Here is a 17,598-nt window from a genome sequence, read left to right as displayed (position 1 = left end):
AATCGAACAGCTCAGTGTTTGTCCTGTAGGAGACAAGATAGTGAGCTGGCTACCATTCTTTTTTAGGCATTTCCCTTCTTGGGACAAGGTCTGAGTAGACAAGGAAGGGTTCTGGGACAGCAAGCTATTTGAAAAAATTCAAAGATACTAGGATGAGTGAAGGCTGAGTCTGCTGAAAATCCTATTGGGAGACAGGGAGATCAGTGTCCAAGTCTTCTATGAGGGCTCAGAATCCTACGCCGTTTCCCTGGGCCAGCTTGAGAGGCAGCTCCTCATCTAAGACCAAAAGGCTGTTTAAATGAAAAACAACCACAGGCTTTACAGCTGTTGAAACCCAGCACTGTGTGCCCCAGGAGAGAACCCCAGGTTGACCCCTCAGAAGAAGCAATATTGGACTGAAAAAGATAAGGCACCAGAGCTTGTACCCTGCACAGTTAACATGTGGCAAAAGGAACAAGCCACAAAAACGGGCAGGGAACAAGAGAATGGGTCTCAGACCTTGGGCATTTCCTTCATTTTTGATTGATCAATCTGTTCCTTGAGTTTTGAAGACATTCAACTACCATATCATAAAACCAGCAGGAGAAATTGGCTGAGTAAAGCCATGGCCTGCTCCAAAAAACGGGCCCCAAAACTATGTAGGGGCAGGAAAGGGTAGGCATATCCAACAGCTGCAAATACAGTTTAGCAGCAGAAGCCTCAAATTCAAGTGAAAATTCAAGCATTGAGCCCTGTTTTAAGCCACCAGTAGAACTGGATTAAGTGCTGAGAAGGTGCAAAGAGCATCTGTGAAACATGAGGATTGCTTGTTGCTAGGTATTATAAGATAAGGATCCTTTCTTGATTAATGCAATTTACTAACTAACATAACCAAGTCTGCCTTTATTTCTCCAACTCATTTTAGTGGAATCCATTGGACATCTGAACAGACTGACTATCCCACCAATTTTCTTATCTGTGGAACATTTAGGTGTAAAATTGCCCACGACATAAAAGGAAGACTTGCTAGTATCTGATGTGACTGTTGGGTTTCCTTTGGCAAGGAAAGACATACTGCCAGCTGCGCCTGGTACAGGTACCAAACCTCTCTCGGACAGAAGGGGATGATCAGTATAACTTTCGCCTTTTCTCTCCATATCTTTAAACAGGACCTTGGACATCAGAGGAAATGGGGGAAATGTGTACAGTAGATCCCTGTACCATGGAAAGACGAGGGCGTCCCCCCTGGAGTAGTAGCAGAGACATTTCCTGTTCCAGTAAATAGCAAGAAGTCTATTGTCAGGGTCCCCATAGGTTGAATATGTCATGAAGCACTGCAGGGTTAATTTCCCATTTGTGATGGTGGGAGAAGTTCCGACTGAGACTGCTGACTGTCACATTCTGTATCCTAGCAGGTAAGCAGCTGAAATCAGCACGTTGTGGTAGATGCACCAATTCCAAAGTTTTATTGCTTCCACATAAAGAGGATGATCTGGTACCCTCTTGGCAATTTATGTAAAACATGCAGGTTATATTGTCCATCATGACTTTTGTGTGAATATCCCTAATGAATGGGAGAACATGTGTGCAGGCATTTCTGACGGTTCTTAGTTCCAAGACATTGATATGGAGGACCACTTCCAAAGGAAACTACTTGCCCTGGATTTTGTGGTCATTTAGATGGGCTCGCCAGCCTACCAGGGAGGTGTCTGTTGTTAGGGTCAGTGTTAGGGGGGGTTGTACAAACGGAACACCTGCATGATTGTTGGAAGCCTGCTTCCACCAATCCAAGGAGTGTTTGACCCTGCAGGGCATCGACAGTGGCTTGTTTAGCACATCTCTGTTGGGGAGTAGACAGATCTGAGCCACATCTGCAAGCATCTCATGAACAACTAAGAGTATGAAGTCATGAAAGTGCATGCTGCCATGTGTCCAAGAAGTTGCATGTGATTCCTGGCTGATGTTTGTGGGCTCTTTTGTACATCAATGCAAGGGAAACGGGTGTCTGCCAGATGACCTTGGCAGGATCCAGGAGGGAGAGAGGCCAATTCTGGAAGAAGAAGAGGAAGTGTGTAGAGTATCCACCAGCAAATGTCCACACTGCTGCCTTGCAAATGTCCACATCAGTATGTTACTCAAGAAGGCTGATGTAGTGGAATGAGCTCTCATAGAATGGACTGTTATTCTAGGAGGAAGAATCACCTTTGCTAGATTATAATAGAGCTTGATAAAGTCAGAAATGCAGCAATATACACCCTGGGCTGTAAATGGTTCCCCTTTGCTCCTTTCAACAAAGGCTACACAAGAGTCTAGGCGATAACCTAAAAGACTTTTGTGGTCCAAATGGATAGAACCCTCCAATGTCCAAAGTATGGAGTGTCTCTATGACTTTAGTAAAGCGAAATTTCGGAACACATACTAGAAGATGAATGGTCTGATTGAGGTGGAACGTAGATATAACCTTAGGACAGACCCCACCTTTATGCCTAAGATAAACCTTGTCTTTGTGAAATGTTGTGCAAGGTGGGGGGCGGGGAGGAGAAGGAGAGAGCTAATAGTGCCAGGAGCTGCAACATCCATCTCATGGATGCAATTGCTACTAGAAATATTATCATTGATAGTAATGATAAAGAAGTTGTTGCTAAAGACTAAGGGAGAACCCACTGAATAGGACAAAATTAAATTCAAGTCCCGTAAGGGTACTGGATCAGAGACAAGAGGATAAGTATGAATGAGTCCTTTTAAAAACCTAGATACAAAGGGATGCAAAAAAGACAGAAAACCCATCTACTGACAGATATATTGCAGAGATGGAAACTAAATGTACACTCAGCAAACTGATTGTGAGACCAGTCTAATATATGTCTAATTTCCACGTTGCTTGGTGACAACTGGTATGACTCAGTTGGCTGAAAAAAAGTTTTCATTTTGCTGCATAAGTGGCTCTGGTAAAATAGCTTGGACATCCACAGAGCGATGTCCTTCCTCATTACTGCACCCCAATCTAGAGTCACTTCATCTCACAGCGTGGATGATCTCTGATTGAGTAAAGTCACCTTGGTTCCGAGATGGACAGTCCTCGCCCAGAGATACAGCAATGGCAGGTCAAACCAAAAGTTGACATAGGTCAGTGTATCAGTACTGTCTTGGCCAGGCCAGTGCTCGGAAGATTAAAGTTCCTTTGTCTCTTTTTAGTGTCCTGATCACCCTAAAAAAATCAGACACACAAAAGGAAACATACATCAAAAAATCTGCCCGCGAGAAGGAAGGTATCTGTCAAAGAACGTGGATTGCAACCTGCTCTGGAGTAGAACTTGCTGCATTTGTTGTTCAAGTTGGTTACAAAGAGGTCTATTATGCATAACCCCATTGATGGGCAATCTGATTCAGAATGTCCTCGTGTATTGGCCACTTGTGATTGTCTACAAAGCTCCTGCTCAGGATATACACAATAGTATTCCCAGGAGATGAAATGCCTTTAGCAAAACATTGTTCTGTGTGCAAAAGTACCACAGGTGGATCACTTCTTGGCATAAATTAATTCAATCTCACTCCTCCCTGGTTGTTCAGATAAAGATTCCTGGTAGAGAAAATTAATGTAGTGCAGACTCTCCAAATGGCTCAAAGCACCAATATATGTATATGGAGCTATCTTCCTGGGGCTTCCAGAGTTCCTGAGCCTGAAGCTGACCCACGTGGGCTCTCGAACCTTGGTAGAGGCATCTGTTACTAGGGTCACAACTGATTCTGATGGCAGGAAAGGAATATCCCTGCATATATTTTAAGGGTCCATCTCTCAATTTAGAGACTGAAGCACTAAGCTGGTATGCAAATTAGCATATCCAGAGAACACCTGTTTGGACAATATACTATGTGGAGCCAAGCATGAAGATACCTGATGTGAAGGCTGGCATGCTGAGTCACATACACACACTAGGCCATGTGCCCCAACAGCTGCAGATACAAGCGCACTGTTGTCCTTGGACCGGAGTGAAAGTTTTTGTACAGAGACTATGGACTGGAAACTGCACATCGAAAGATAAAACATGGCTATTGCAGACTCCAGACCCACTCCTAAGAAATTTATTCTGTGTGTTGGTTATAATTTAATGTTTGATCATTTCACTTGATTTGTCTCTATAATTTAGACTAAGACAAGAGATGAAATGCCTGGTTAACAAGATATTGTTTTGGACATTAGACCTTGAACTTCCCTGAACTAGCCAGTTCCCGGAATTAGCCAGGTTAGAAGATATATGAATCTCTGAACAGCGCAGATGAGCTGATTATTGCCACGTATTTGCCTCCACGCCCTGGAGGCAGAGGACAGACCAAAGAGCAGTACCATGTACTGGTACTGCACATTCCCTAACACGATGTGATTTCAGAACCATTGGCTATTATCTCTGAAAGCTCGTGGCAACTGGGGGAGGTCCCTGATGACTGGAAAAAAGCAAATATAGTGCCCATCTTCAAGAAAAGGAGGAAAGAGGATCCAGGGAACTACAAACCGGTCAGCCTCACCTAAATCCCTGGAAAAATCATGGAGCAGGTCCTCAAGGAATCCATTTTAAGGCACTTGGAAGAGAGGAAGGTGATCAGGAACAGTCAACACGGATTCACCGAGGGAAAGTCATGCCTGACCAACCTGACTGCTTTCTACGAAGAGATGACTGGCTCTGTGGATGTGGGGAAAGTGGTGGACGTGATATACCTTGACTTTAGCAAAGCTTTTGATACGGTCTCTCACAGTATTCTTATCAGCAAGTTAAGGAAGTATGAGTTGGATGAATGGACTATAAAATGGATACAGAACTGGCTAGAGCACAGGGCTCAACGAGTAGTGATCAATGGCTCCATGTCTAGCTGGCAGCCGGTCACAAGCGGAGTGCCCCAGGGGTCGGTCCTGGGGCCAGTTTTATTCAACATCTTCATCAATGATCTGGAGGATGGGGTAGATTGCACCCTCAGCAAGTTTGCGGATGACACTAAGCTAAGGGGAGTGGTAGATACCCTGGAAGACAGGGATAGGATACAGAAGGACCTAAACACACTGGAGGATTGGGCCAAAAGAAATCTGATGAGGTTCAACAAAGACAAGTGCAGAGTCCTGCACTTAGGACAGAAGAATCCCACGCACAGCTACAGACTGGGGACCGACGAGCTAGGCAGCAGTTCTGTAGAAAAGGACCTGGGGGTAACAGTGGATAAGAAGCTGGGTATGAGTCAACAGTGTGCCCTGGTTGCCAAGAAGGCTAATAGCATATTGAGCTGCATTAGTAGGAGCATTGCCAGCAGATCACGGGAAGTGATCATTTCCCTCTATTCGGCATTGGTGAGGCCGCATTTAGAGTATTGTGTCCAGTTTTGGGGCCCCCCACTACAACAAGGATGTGGAGAAGTTAGAGAGAGTCCAGCGGAGGATAACAAAAATTATTAGGGGGCTGGAGCACAAGACTTATGAGGAGAGGCTGAAGGAACTAGGCTTGTTTAGTCTACAGAAGAGAAGAATAAGGGGGGATTTGATAGCAGCCTTTAACTACCTGAAAGGGGGCTCCAGGGAGGATGGAGCTAGGCTGTTCTCAGTGGTAGCAGATGACAGAACAAGGAGCAATGGTCTCAAGTTGCAGGGGGGAGGTCTAGGTTGGACATTAGGAAAAAGTTTTTCACTAGGAGGGTGGTGAAGCACTGGAATGGGTTACCTAGGGAGGTGGTGGAATCTCCATCTTTAGAGGTTTTTAAGCTGCGGCTTAACAAAACCCTCGCTGGGATTATTTAGCTGAGGTTAGTCCTGCTCTGAGCAGGGGGTTGGTCTAGATGACCTCCTGAGGTCCCTTCCAACTCTATGATTCTATTCTATGATTCTATGAATCAAAGATACTTTCTGTGTCCAGGATGGATTGATACATGAAAATGTATGTCCTGAATATTGAAAGCAGCATACCAATCCCTAATCACTAAGGAAGGGATAACAGATGCAAGGGTAACCATTATGAACTTAATTTTCTTGATGAATATGTTCAACTTTCTTGCATCTAGGAGTGACCAAAGAAAGCCTCCCTTTTGGGGAATCAGGAAGTAGTGAGAATAAAATCCTTTTCCTCTGTGTTGGTAAGTAACTTCCACTATTTTCTCTCTGATCCAAAAGAGACTGTATGTCTTACATTAATACAACCTTGTGAAATGGGTCCCTGAAAAGGGATGGGAAATGGGGTGGGGGAGCGAAGAGAATTGAGAAGAGAACATGTCCCTCCTGCACAGTGCTAAAATCCCAACTGTCAAAAGGGATTTCCATCCTTGCACTGTAAAAGAAAGAAGAGTGGTTTCCAAAGTGGGGGAGAAGAAGGGATGTGAAAAATGTTTGGATGATTTATGGTCTGTATGCTGTCCACAACTGAGACGACACCATGACCGTTCTGAAGCTGAGATCTAGTAAGAAGGGCCTGCTGTGGACAAAGATGATAGGTGATGTCTAGGAGATTTATCTCTCCGTCTAGAGACATCAAGAAGTCTCAAGTGGTAGCAAGGTCTATGTTGTGCTTGTTGTCTGAACTATTTTGTTTTTGTCACTAGGGTATAAACAACCAGAGCACGAAAAGTTATACGGGAATCTTAACAGTCACATGGCATCACTGGTCTTCTGAGAAAACAACTTAGTGCCCTTAAACAGCACGTCCATAGTCCCTTTGGGATGCTGGAGGCATGCAACGAAGAAGAATGCCTTTTTGAGATGGCTGTCACCACTGAACATAAAGCCTCGTTAGATGTGTTAATAGTCTTGGGGAGATGACCAGGCAGTGAGGTGACCTTCAGAGAATGATCAAGAACTGCTCTTTATATACCCCTGGCAACTTGTCTGTGAATACTGAAACTGCTGATCAATTAATAAAGGAATACTTGGCCAATAAAGCCTGATAGTAGGACACCCTCATTTGAAAGGCTCACAGTATTATAGGCTTTTCCACTATATAAATCCAATCTCCTTAAATTCCTTGGGAACAATTGTCTTGATTGTTTATTTGCTACTGCAACAACTAAAGAACCTGGAATAGAGTGAATGAATAAAAGAACCATATTCTTGCTGGGTAATCTGAGATCATCTATCTGCTCATTTGGCAGCTGCCAAAGGATCTCAGCAAGATCCAGCAGGACTTTGTTAATAGGAAGGCCAACCTTTCCTGGAGCAGGAGTCTACAGGACATTATCTTGCACAAGTTACACCTGAATTCCTAGAGAAGCAGCCACCCTCCTCATGAGGTTTTAAGACTTTAAAATCCTCAAGAGGAGGAGAAGTCAACTCCAATATGATGGCCTCATCTAGAGAGGACAAAAAAAATGTGAAAATATCTAGAAGTACGTCTGCTGAGACCCCTTGGTCTGTGGACTGCAAAAACGGGAACTTCGTGGTTCCACAGAAGCTTCCTTAATAGCTACAGGAACTGGAAAAGGTGATTTGCTCATGGAATGTGCACCTGACAGAGATCTAGAGGGCCTCTGAGCAGTCCAACAGGCTTATATGGCCAAGGGCACTGACATGATAGGTTTTGCAATGCCCATAGTGGAGGGTACAATAACGGGGCATCTCTATAAGACTAGTCTTGCTCCATGGGTTGCACAAACCTAAAGAGATATCTATATGGAAAGCTGAAAGGCCTCGGTGATAAAAGGTCTATCATGATCTGTCTGACAAGGAGGAAATACGACTCTCCTCAGTGAGCAGAGAAGCAAGTCCAGTGGATGTTGGTGGAGGCCTGAACACAGAAAATACCCGGTGTTGCCCCAAAGTTACCAACATATATGAAGTATCTGACAGCAGCAGTGGAAACGGAAGAGGCGGATGGAATGCTGAAGGGTGAGTCAATAGTGCTGACACGGACTGCATTGAAGATGCAGGTGCTTAAGAACCAAGGCAGCTGCAATCGGAGTGGGACAACGTAGCAGAGGTGAGTCTGACACAGGGAGCTACAACACTTGCCATGTGAAAGGCTTGTGATATCAAAAGTGGGAGGCAAGTTTGCAGCCACTGTTGCTGGAACTGTTGGTGCCAGAGTCAAAGATGTCTCCTGTAAAAGAGAAGGTACCAATCCTGACAGCCCCACTGGAGACATAATTGACAGTGCCACCTCAGACTGTGCTGGTGAGTGTGATGCTTACAATCAGACTGCAGCTCTACACCAAAGGACTACTTTTGTGCTTTTTTGTGAAATGAGAAGCATGGCCCATCAGCCTCTGAAGGTTTAGAATTCTTTGAGAAAGCTGCAGGAGGGGAAGATGATCTACATTCTTCACTTGAAAGAGGCTTCAAAGCAGAGGCAGCCAGAAGGGCACTCCTCATAGAGGAACTCTTTGCTTTCTCATGGTCAGGGTCAGGCCCTAAAAAGGAACATTGCTTTTTCAAGAAGATGAACCTTAAGGCAGAAAGCCCTCTGTTTTTTCATTCTCATGGGGAACAGGTACGGATAGGGCATCTGTCTCTCACAGATCCCTCGCCAAAACAAACTAGGTAACAACTGTGCCTATCACTCAGAGATAACAGCCCTGCACGTGGCACATGGTTTAAATCCAGGAAATTACCACATAGCAAAAAATCCCCAAATAACTATCAACTAACTAAAACTGTAACTACATTAATTGAACTATAACTATATACAAAATGAGAATCTCTCTTTCTAAATTGGCTAACCAAGGCTCAAAAGTGACGGGGAGCTCCAACTCCCACCAGAGGTGGTGAGAAGGAATTGCGAGGGAGGTGGCGGTCACGTTCCTTTCATGCCCCCTGCTCTATGCCTGAGGGCAAGGGCATTGTGCAACCTAGTGGTACTGTTGGCAAAAGTCTCCAACTCAATTGCACTGGGCGCACATAATGCCTACAATGGAATGTATAGATTCATAATCACTTGAAGATCTGTTCTGAATTAGCATGCTCAAGATGCACAGTTTAGTACGTTTTATTGTCTTAATAAATGAGCAAATGAGACTAAAATGGGGATAATAAAGAGAAAGGTTAATTAAAATATAATTGTCACACGTCAAGTGGCAAATAAATTCCACAGGTTAGTTGTGCAATGCATGAAATTTTTTTTTTTTTTTTTTTTTTTCCCCCCCCAATTTTATATTTTGCTGTAGTTCTCCTAGTTTTTTTCTTTGAAGGGTGAATAGTAGTGCCTGATCTATCTTAACTGTAATATTGTTTTATTCACCTTTATCATATCCTCTATGGCTAACAGACCCAATCTTTTCACTCTCTACGTGGAAATCTTTCTGTGCCTCTAACTGTTCTTGCCATGCATTTCTGAATTCATTCTCTGCTGTAACCTATTTGAGACAGAGTGATCAGAACAGAACACAGTATTCTAGGTGAGGGCATACCACTAATTTATATAATACAGAATATAAATACTTTTTCAGTATTTTCCATTTCCTTATGCAACCTAACATTTGCTTTGCTTTTCTAATAACTAAAGCACAATTAGGTCTAGGTCTTTTTCACAGAGCCACAGAGTTTAAGGCCAGAAGGGACCACAGTATCATCTAATCTGACCTACCACACAACACAGGACACTAATACCACCCAGCACCCCACACACTAAACCCAACAACCAAAATCAGACCGAAGTCTTATAGCCCATGGGAGGCTACACTATTATGCACCACAGGAGGGACCAATGCCTCCCCCGCCACAATGGCAGTGAAATGATTGAGATATACCCAGATAACCCTGGCAAGTGACCCGAAACTACACTCTGAAGAGGAAAGCAACCCTCTACCCAAGACTACTGCTAATCTGTCCTGGGGAAAATTGCTTCCTGCCCCCACATACTGCAATCAGTCAGACTCTGAGCACATAGGAATCAGCCAGGGAAGCATCAGAGAGAGAAGGCTCAGTGCCATCTAAGAGCCATCTCAAGTCCCTTCCAGACGTAGCCTTCCCTGATGCTTCAGAGGAAGGGATTAAAAAACCCAAAACAATACTTGTTTTTTTTTTTTTTTTAATTAAATCGGGCGGTGATCTCTTCCTGGCCCCTGCAGGTGTCTGGATGAAACCCTGACACATGAGCTTTTGGGAACATAAGACATAAACCAGAAGTGAGCCTGGGGCTGTTGAGCCCTGCCCCCTACCATCACAAGCAATCCTGTCATACAACTGCATTCAATTTGTCCAGCTCTTCTTAAAACTAAGTTGTTTGCCCCCACAATTCCTATTGGCAGGCTATTCCAGAACCTCACCCCTCTGATGGACTCATTTTAATTTCCAGTCTGAATTTGTTCATGGCCAATTTATAGCCATTTGTTCTTGTACCAACATTGTCCTTTAGCTTAAACAGCTCTTCACCCTCCCTAGTATTTACCCCCAAAGTATTTATCCAGAACAGTCAGATCCCCTTTCAGCCTTCTTTTTGTTTCACTAAACAAGCCACGCTCTTCCATGTACTCAGTTCAGAACTCAACACATTGCCTGATCAAGACCACAGATTGAAAGGTCTCTGCAACAGAGAACGTATCTTCCTTACTGTATGAAATGTCTGTCACTGATACATTTTTTTTTTAAATTAAAATAAAATGGCATCACAGAATAAAAAAGTAGAAGTCACATGATCTCCATTCAGCTTGATAAGTGATCCATAGTCAAAACAGGTAAAATTCACCCCAGGACAGAGGACCCAAATAAGGATCTCTGCCCCAGGGTCCATTTCACCCTAAATGCATTAAAATGAGTTATAGCCTACTTAACACAGCTGTGTAGACGCTAAGGAAACCTGCTCCAATGAGTTATTTTTTAAAAAACGGAAATAAGCCAAATTAGATATTTTCATTCTATTCCCACGTTTCAGAGAAAAAAAATCTAAGACAAGATAATCATCACCTACCCCTTTCTCTAGTTACCTCCCAATAACCACTCTTTTCCTGAGACTGTAGCAGTCACTCTCTCCACAAAGCATATCTAAAAGTTTAGAGCTTGAATCTGATAAGTATGCTCAGTTTTACATAATGCTGCCAGTCTGTTTAGACTGCCAAGCTTCCCTTCCTTAAAAATCAAGGAAACCCTTTTTCAACATTCTTAGAGAATTACTTCTATTGTCTTCTCAAAAACTAAACAAAAACATGCTACATGGAAACTTCGCAATGATGAAGTATGAGACAATTTTAAAATTAAGTGGCATACCTCCTTTTTCATTCTTTTTCGATGGGTAAGGCAAAACCCTTTCCCCAATCATTCCTGACACTTTAAATAATTGACTTTTTGGAGGAAGTGCTTCTTGACTGACAAGAAGTTCCACACACAGTGGATTAAATTCTCATACCTGATTGTCCTTCCTAGCCATTGAGCTCCACCTTCCTGCTCTGTGTATGCACAGGACAGAATTAGCAAATATAGGAGATGAACAAATCCCCAATTGGGAAGGGAAAAATTTGTGCCCCAACTTCCGTCAGCAACCAACCAACAAATCAGACAACAGTAGCCAACAGTGATACTAAAATAGTCTCCAACCCTCACACAGGGTCCAGGGAATTCCTTAGTGGAAAACTCTGCACTCTTAAGCTGTTATGGGAGTGAAGTGGCTAGTAGACTAGACTTCACAAAGACACTCTGCTCTTCCCTTCTCATCTTGGGGGTTTAGCCTAATGGCCTATTCTTTGTGGTAGTTTCAGCAAAAGTGTAAAGAATTGAATGGGAAACTGAATGGATGTCTTTTTCAGCGTTCAATGATTAATCAGGATTTAAGTCTCCAATACTAGAACAACTTTTACACTTTCCCAATATTTCCAAGTTGTAACTGCAGCAATCAAATACATAACTGGGTTCCTGAGATTCCAACACGAAAGGAGAGTCTCACAATGGCAGTTTTCCTTAAATTGTGAATCATCATCCCCCCCCCTTCCCCCCACCCACCCACCCAACAGCAGCTTTATTTGTGATAGACCAGATCAATAAGTGTAATAAACTCTTGACTCTGCTCTTCAGCTGTACGGGGAGAGAGAAAAGAGGAAGCAAAAGATGGGTGACATGCCACTCACTCACACACTTGTACTGTCTCTGATGTCTTATAGCCCTCTGATAGACAGGTGTTCACATCACAAAAACCATCATTGTAATTCTGTTAATTGGTAATTGTCTTTAAGCAAAGATGACAAAGACTTCAATCAGGTCACACTGGCATGGCAGTGTGGAGAAGCTTGTATTGCCTCTGCTGATTCTGTAATTTTTCTGTAAACAGACACATATCTTCAAGCCTGTCAGTCCAGCACCTTTTCGCAGTAGTAAATGTGCATAGCTTTATAATATACACTTTTTCTGTTTGTACAGAAATGGTCTGCAAACCACCTTTTTTCTTTTTGGGACCACTAAATTATTCTCTTCCAATAACCTACTAGTAAGATTTTGTCCTAGTTTCAGCCTTCCTCAATGAGATTCTAACAGATATTTATGATGATATAATGAGAAGCACTGCTTTTATTGTCTCATTTTTAGGATAGCCTAATGCCTGAAACTGATAAGTGCAGAGTTCACAAAGCATATTTTTCCTTTTATTTATTATATCCAATGGAATGCAATAAGCTATAAGTGAATCAGAATTTTTTTTAAACACAATCATCATCACTATAAAAAGTCTAGTATCTTAGTTTTCCATGAACTAAGGATATCTAATTTACATCTAATAAAACTGAAAAAACTAATACTTTCAAGGCACTTGAATTTCTGTTAGTTACTAAAATCAGTTTTTCAGACAGCTGAAAAAATATGCATTTAGACAGACAGAATTTATAAAGTTATAGGTACATACTTTTGTCATTGCTCCTGACTGTGCTGCGTTCAGGCCTGTGTGACCAGCCATCTGTGGTGATACTTGGGTTAAAGTCTCTGCCAGCACACTGCCTGCATTCCCTTGCATGGCAGGGGCAGAATACTGCATTCCTGCTCCCCTTCCTCTTCCAGCTGCCCCAAGAGATCCATTCATGACCTGCCCTTGTCCTTGCTGAGGCTGATTCATTAAACTGTGGCCAGAGTTACTGTTGAGAAGGCCCTGGTGTGTCTGACTGAAATTAGCATTCATACATATCCCAGGTCCAGTCTGTGATGTTGCAGGGCTGCTTGTCACCATCCCCACTTGTTTTTGTGCTTGAGAGTTCAGTGCTTGTGATGCAGGTGTGGTAGGTCCAGAGGTGCTGGCTGCCTGCTTTGCCAGGCCTGAAGCAGAAGAGTCTCCCTGGTTTAAAGGGCTCTTACCCATAGCACCCAAATTACTAATGTTACCACTGTTCGGCTGCCCTTGGACTTGGCTACTAACTCCTTGCTGGACAGGGCTATTTGAGTTCACATTTCCAATTCCAGGATTTAGAGTAGAGCCACTGCCGCCCCTCAGAAGCTCAGAAAGTTGTTTGTGTTTGGAAGCTGCATCTGAAACAAGGTTCCCACTGCTGTTTAAAAGGCTTAACTCTCCATTGGGGATCAGTTCATCAGGAAGATCATTTTCCAAGTCAAACAGAGATCCAAAATCTACAAATTAAACAGAAATGTATATAAGACACCAAATACATAAAACAGTCAAAGTTACTGTAGTCTATTTCTCTATATAGCTGTACTTTAACCGTAACAAGAGACACTGATGTGTAACACACATCCAAGACTGTATGCCTTATTTTACTACATTATTATACATTAATATCCACTGATATTGCCACAGGAAAAGAGGGACTGCAACTGCACAAGGAATTATAGGTTGTTTTATACAGGAAGTGCATTGCACTGAAATGTATGCAAAGTGACAAACTCTGTAAGGCAGATTAAGTGAGAAGTACTCTCCAGTAACTATACACATTTATCCTAAGTTTCTGGGTTGTTTTTTTTTTTTTTTCTCTTAAAAAAAAAAAAAAAAAGCCAGTTTGACTTCACTAAAGCATCAAGCAAAAGAAAAGTGAGTAAACCAACACGGTTAATTCTAACACATGCAAATTCAGCAGGGAACAGCTGTAACTGGCAAACTAAATTGCTCTTCATATCAATCTTCCCTTTATTCACGTCTCCCTGGTAAGGAAGTCACTTCTTAATACACCTGACTAAAAAAACCCCAAACCAATATATAGCAGCACTTCTACAGTTAGGCCAATGAAGTACATAGTACAATATAAATGTCGTTCCATCTCAAGGATTCTGAACACAGTGCTGTCCTACAATAGGGCTCTCAGATTAAGAACTCCAATTCATAAAGATTACGTCCTAATTTAACATTAAATTATGGCCTTTTTTAAAATGCACACACCAATGTTTTTCACTATCAAGTAACTATGGTATGTGACGGATGAATCATGCCAAAAATGTTATATAGAAGAATTATATCTTTTCCGAATAACAGTATTTTCCAATGTTAACGTGGTAAGAACACCTTCAAAAATGCCCACTACTTTAGGTTTTTATTTAAATGGTCAAAAGAACTTTCCTGCTGACAGTGACCATATTATATACAAGTCATGACAAACAGGGATGACTCACTAAATGTCAAACTGTAAAACAATTTCCATCTTGCTTTAAGAGTAATTTCACAATCAGAAAGGGCTTTCATTATTCAGACATTTCACATTAATATTAAACCATAGTTATTTTTAAATTACTAAACTCACATGGTCATGTACTAATTTGGGCATTTTGAATAAGTGAACAGTTGGCTTTGTATCTGTCCCATATTACTAAGAGCTAAAAGATACACCTTTGTCACTTGAAAGGGAATTTCCCCATAATTTTATGTATCTTGATTTATTATTTAAGGGCCTATACACAGTTTTAGATGCTTATAAGTTTTAAAATAAATCACTTTGATGTCTACATACATTATAATACTAGATGTATTAAAAATAGGCCTATAACAAAAGCCTATTTATACACAAAAGAATTCATTATGCAATAATTAAGGTTGCTACACAACTGACATAACCCCGAAAGGAAATGAAAAAAGGACATCAAAGAGTAACAGTACACACCCTCTAATTCCTCCACCCACTTTACCACTACCACACACTACAGTCTTAACCTTAACTCAGATCCTCTTCCCCAGATTACCACCCTCCCTTCTGCACACATCCCTTTACCAAAATGCCCCCCTCCCAACACTATTAGTTGTGAATGTTAACAGACAGGTTCTAATTAAATGAAACATATTAGCAATGTCATATGTATCCATTATATTAGTAGTTTGTCTTTGAGGGAGAGGCACATAATTCATATTCTAGAACAGTGGTTTTCAAGCCATAGTCCGCAGACAAGATTTCCAAAGGGGTCCACTCTTTCATTTGAAAATTTTTAGGGGTCAGCAAATCAAAAAAGGTTGGAAAAAACCCACTGTTCTAGAACAAACCGTGTACTGTATAACTTATTTGGGTTACAAAAAAAAATATGAGGCACTTATTTTCACAGATCATAGAGTTTAGGACCAGAATGGACCATTAGATCATTTAGTCAAACCTTCTGTACATCACAGACCATTAGTACATTGGATAACTTGTGAAATCTGAGCCCAATAACTTGGGTTTGTTTGGCTAATACATATCTTCCAGAAAGGTATCCAGTCTTGGTTTGAAGAGATCAAGAGATGGAGACTCCATCACTTTCCTTAGTAATTTGTTCCAATGGTTAATCCCACTCATCGTTAAAAACGTGTGCCTTACTTCTAATTTAAATCTGCCTGCCTTCTGCTTCTACCCATTACTCTGTTAAGGATCAAGAACCCATTAGTACCTGGTATTTCCTCCCTGCTATGGACTTACATACTATGATTAAGTCACCTCCCAATCTTTTTGATACACTAAACAGACTGAGTTCTTTATGTCTCTTGCTGCAAGGCATTTTCAAAAGCCCTCATATCATTTTGGTGGCTCTCTTTGGTACCCTCTCCAATTTTTCAACATCCTTTTAAAAGTGTGGACACCAGAACTATATTCATATTTCAGTATTTGTCTCACCAGTGCTATATATAGAAGTAAAAATCATCTCCCTACTCCTCTCTACTCCAATGTTTACACATCCAGGGATCACATTAGTCCTTTTTGCCACAACATTGCACTGGGAGCGCATGTTCAGTTGCTTGCCCACTAAGACCCCAAAATCCTATTCAGAGTCACTGTTTTCCAAGATACATTCCCCCATTCAGAAGGGATAGCCCCCACTGTGTTAAAACATTTTGTTTGAATGGGTCCAGCTTGACAAACAATCTCGATCACTTTGAATGACTGCCAGGTCCTCATTATTTACCACTCTGACAATCTTTGCGTCATCCGCATATTTTTCTGATGGACAACCAAATTTGAGATCCTCATGCAAGTCCTTAGAAGAGAGTTCTTAGCCTAACATAAGGGTCCAAGTAGCCATCTGATTACAAGACAGATTCCCTTATGGTTTTCTAACTCTGGGTTCAGGGCAGCTTTGAATTCATTAAAATGTTCTGTTGCATATTGTAATAGATGGGTACATAATACAGAATGCTATTTTTAGTATGTAACTGATTCAATATAAAATTAAATTAGTTAACAAGCTTTATTTTCTAGTGAAATATACACTAATTTTACATCTGTAATTATAAGGGTCCAGCATTTCAATTTGAGCCTCAAATATAAAGTACAGATGCTTAGATGCATATCAACATCATTCAGCTGAACGTGGCGCACTGTTTAACTACTCTGGCAAAAAAAAAAAGTGTCAATACTAATCTCTTACACTGTTATCTTGAAGACAATCAAATTCTCAGGAACATTTTCCAGCCCAACCAGGAGATGGAGAAAGATCACTGCGGCTTTTGATATCACAAGCCTATTTCTAGGGATCTAACTGTCCCAGACTTCAACTGAACACTTTGAAAGCTGTGATAAGGAAATAAGTATGTAGAACTCCTGAATGCTTTTGTATACTCTAACTGTAATACTGTCAACTTGCTATTTAGCAGATTTTTTGTTCAAGCCTAACTTACTACATTGAATTTGTTAACTTCTTTTACAAGCTTAAGCAATTTTTCATATAGATCATTGTATATCTTAAACTGTTTTCCTCAGTTCCCATTTCATCTTTTCCTTCTCTCCCATACGTGACCTCTTTATATTTCTCTTCTACACCGTTCTGTCTCTTTACTTTGTTTCTTCTCCCCCCCAACCCAGATTTCTCTTTACATTTCTTTTCTACCCCCAATCTGATTTCTATTCCTTACATCTGATGAAGTGGGTTACAACCCACGAAAGCTTATGCTTGCAGAAATTAAATTTGTTAGTCTTTAAAGTGCTACAGAACTCTCATTTTTTCTAACTTATTCCATCATCACTCCTTCTAACCCATCTCCATTCCCTACCTGCCACAGTGAACAACTGTAACACTTACCTTCATTTCTTTCCCAAGCAGCAAGGCTAAATTGCCCATGGTCAGTTTTCACTACTGCTATTCAGAATCTTATTCACAATAGCAAAACTGACAAGGCTCTAGTCAATTTTGATTCTGCTGAACCTTAGTCAAGCTCTGAATAATGAACATAAGAATGGCCATACTGGGTCAGACCAATGGTCCATCTACCCCAGCGTCCTGTCCTCCAACAGATGCCAAGGCCAGAAGAAGGAATGAACAGAACAGGGTATGATCGAGCGATC

The 17,598-nt window shown here is 41.5% G+C and overlaps 1 protein-coding gene across 5 annotated transcripts in view; it reads right to left on the bottom strand.

The window, feature by feature from the left end:
• Positions 1–17,598, bottom strand: part of CREBBP (CREB binding protein) — a 175,012-nt gene that overhangs the window by 143,240 nt on the left and 14,174 nt on the right. For all 5 annotated transcript variants that reach the window (XM_067551124.1, XM_067551125.1, XM_067551126.1 and 2 more), the window contains exon 2: positions 12,765–13,477. In XM_067551124.1, the coding sequence (XP_067407225.1) occupies positions 12,765–13,477 (713 nt within the window). The remainder of the gene's footprint in view (positions 1–12,764; positions 13,478–17,598) is intronic.

Source organism: Emydura macquarii, unplaced genomic scaffold (genome assembly GCF_026122565.2).
Source record: "Emydura macquarii macquarii isolate MOO-44397 ecotype Brisbane River unplaced genomic scaffold, CSIRO-AGI_Emac_v2 contig_1348, whole genome shotgun sequence".
NCBI lineage: Eukaryota > Metazoa > Chordata > Testudines > Chelidae > Emydura > Emydura macquarii.
The sequence above is the reverse complement of the archived record's forward strand: the minus strand, read 5'-3'. Positions and strand labels throughout refer to the sequence as shown.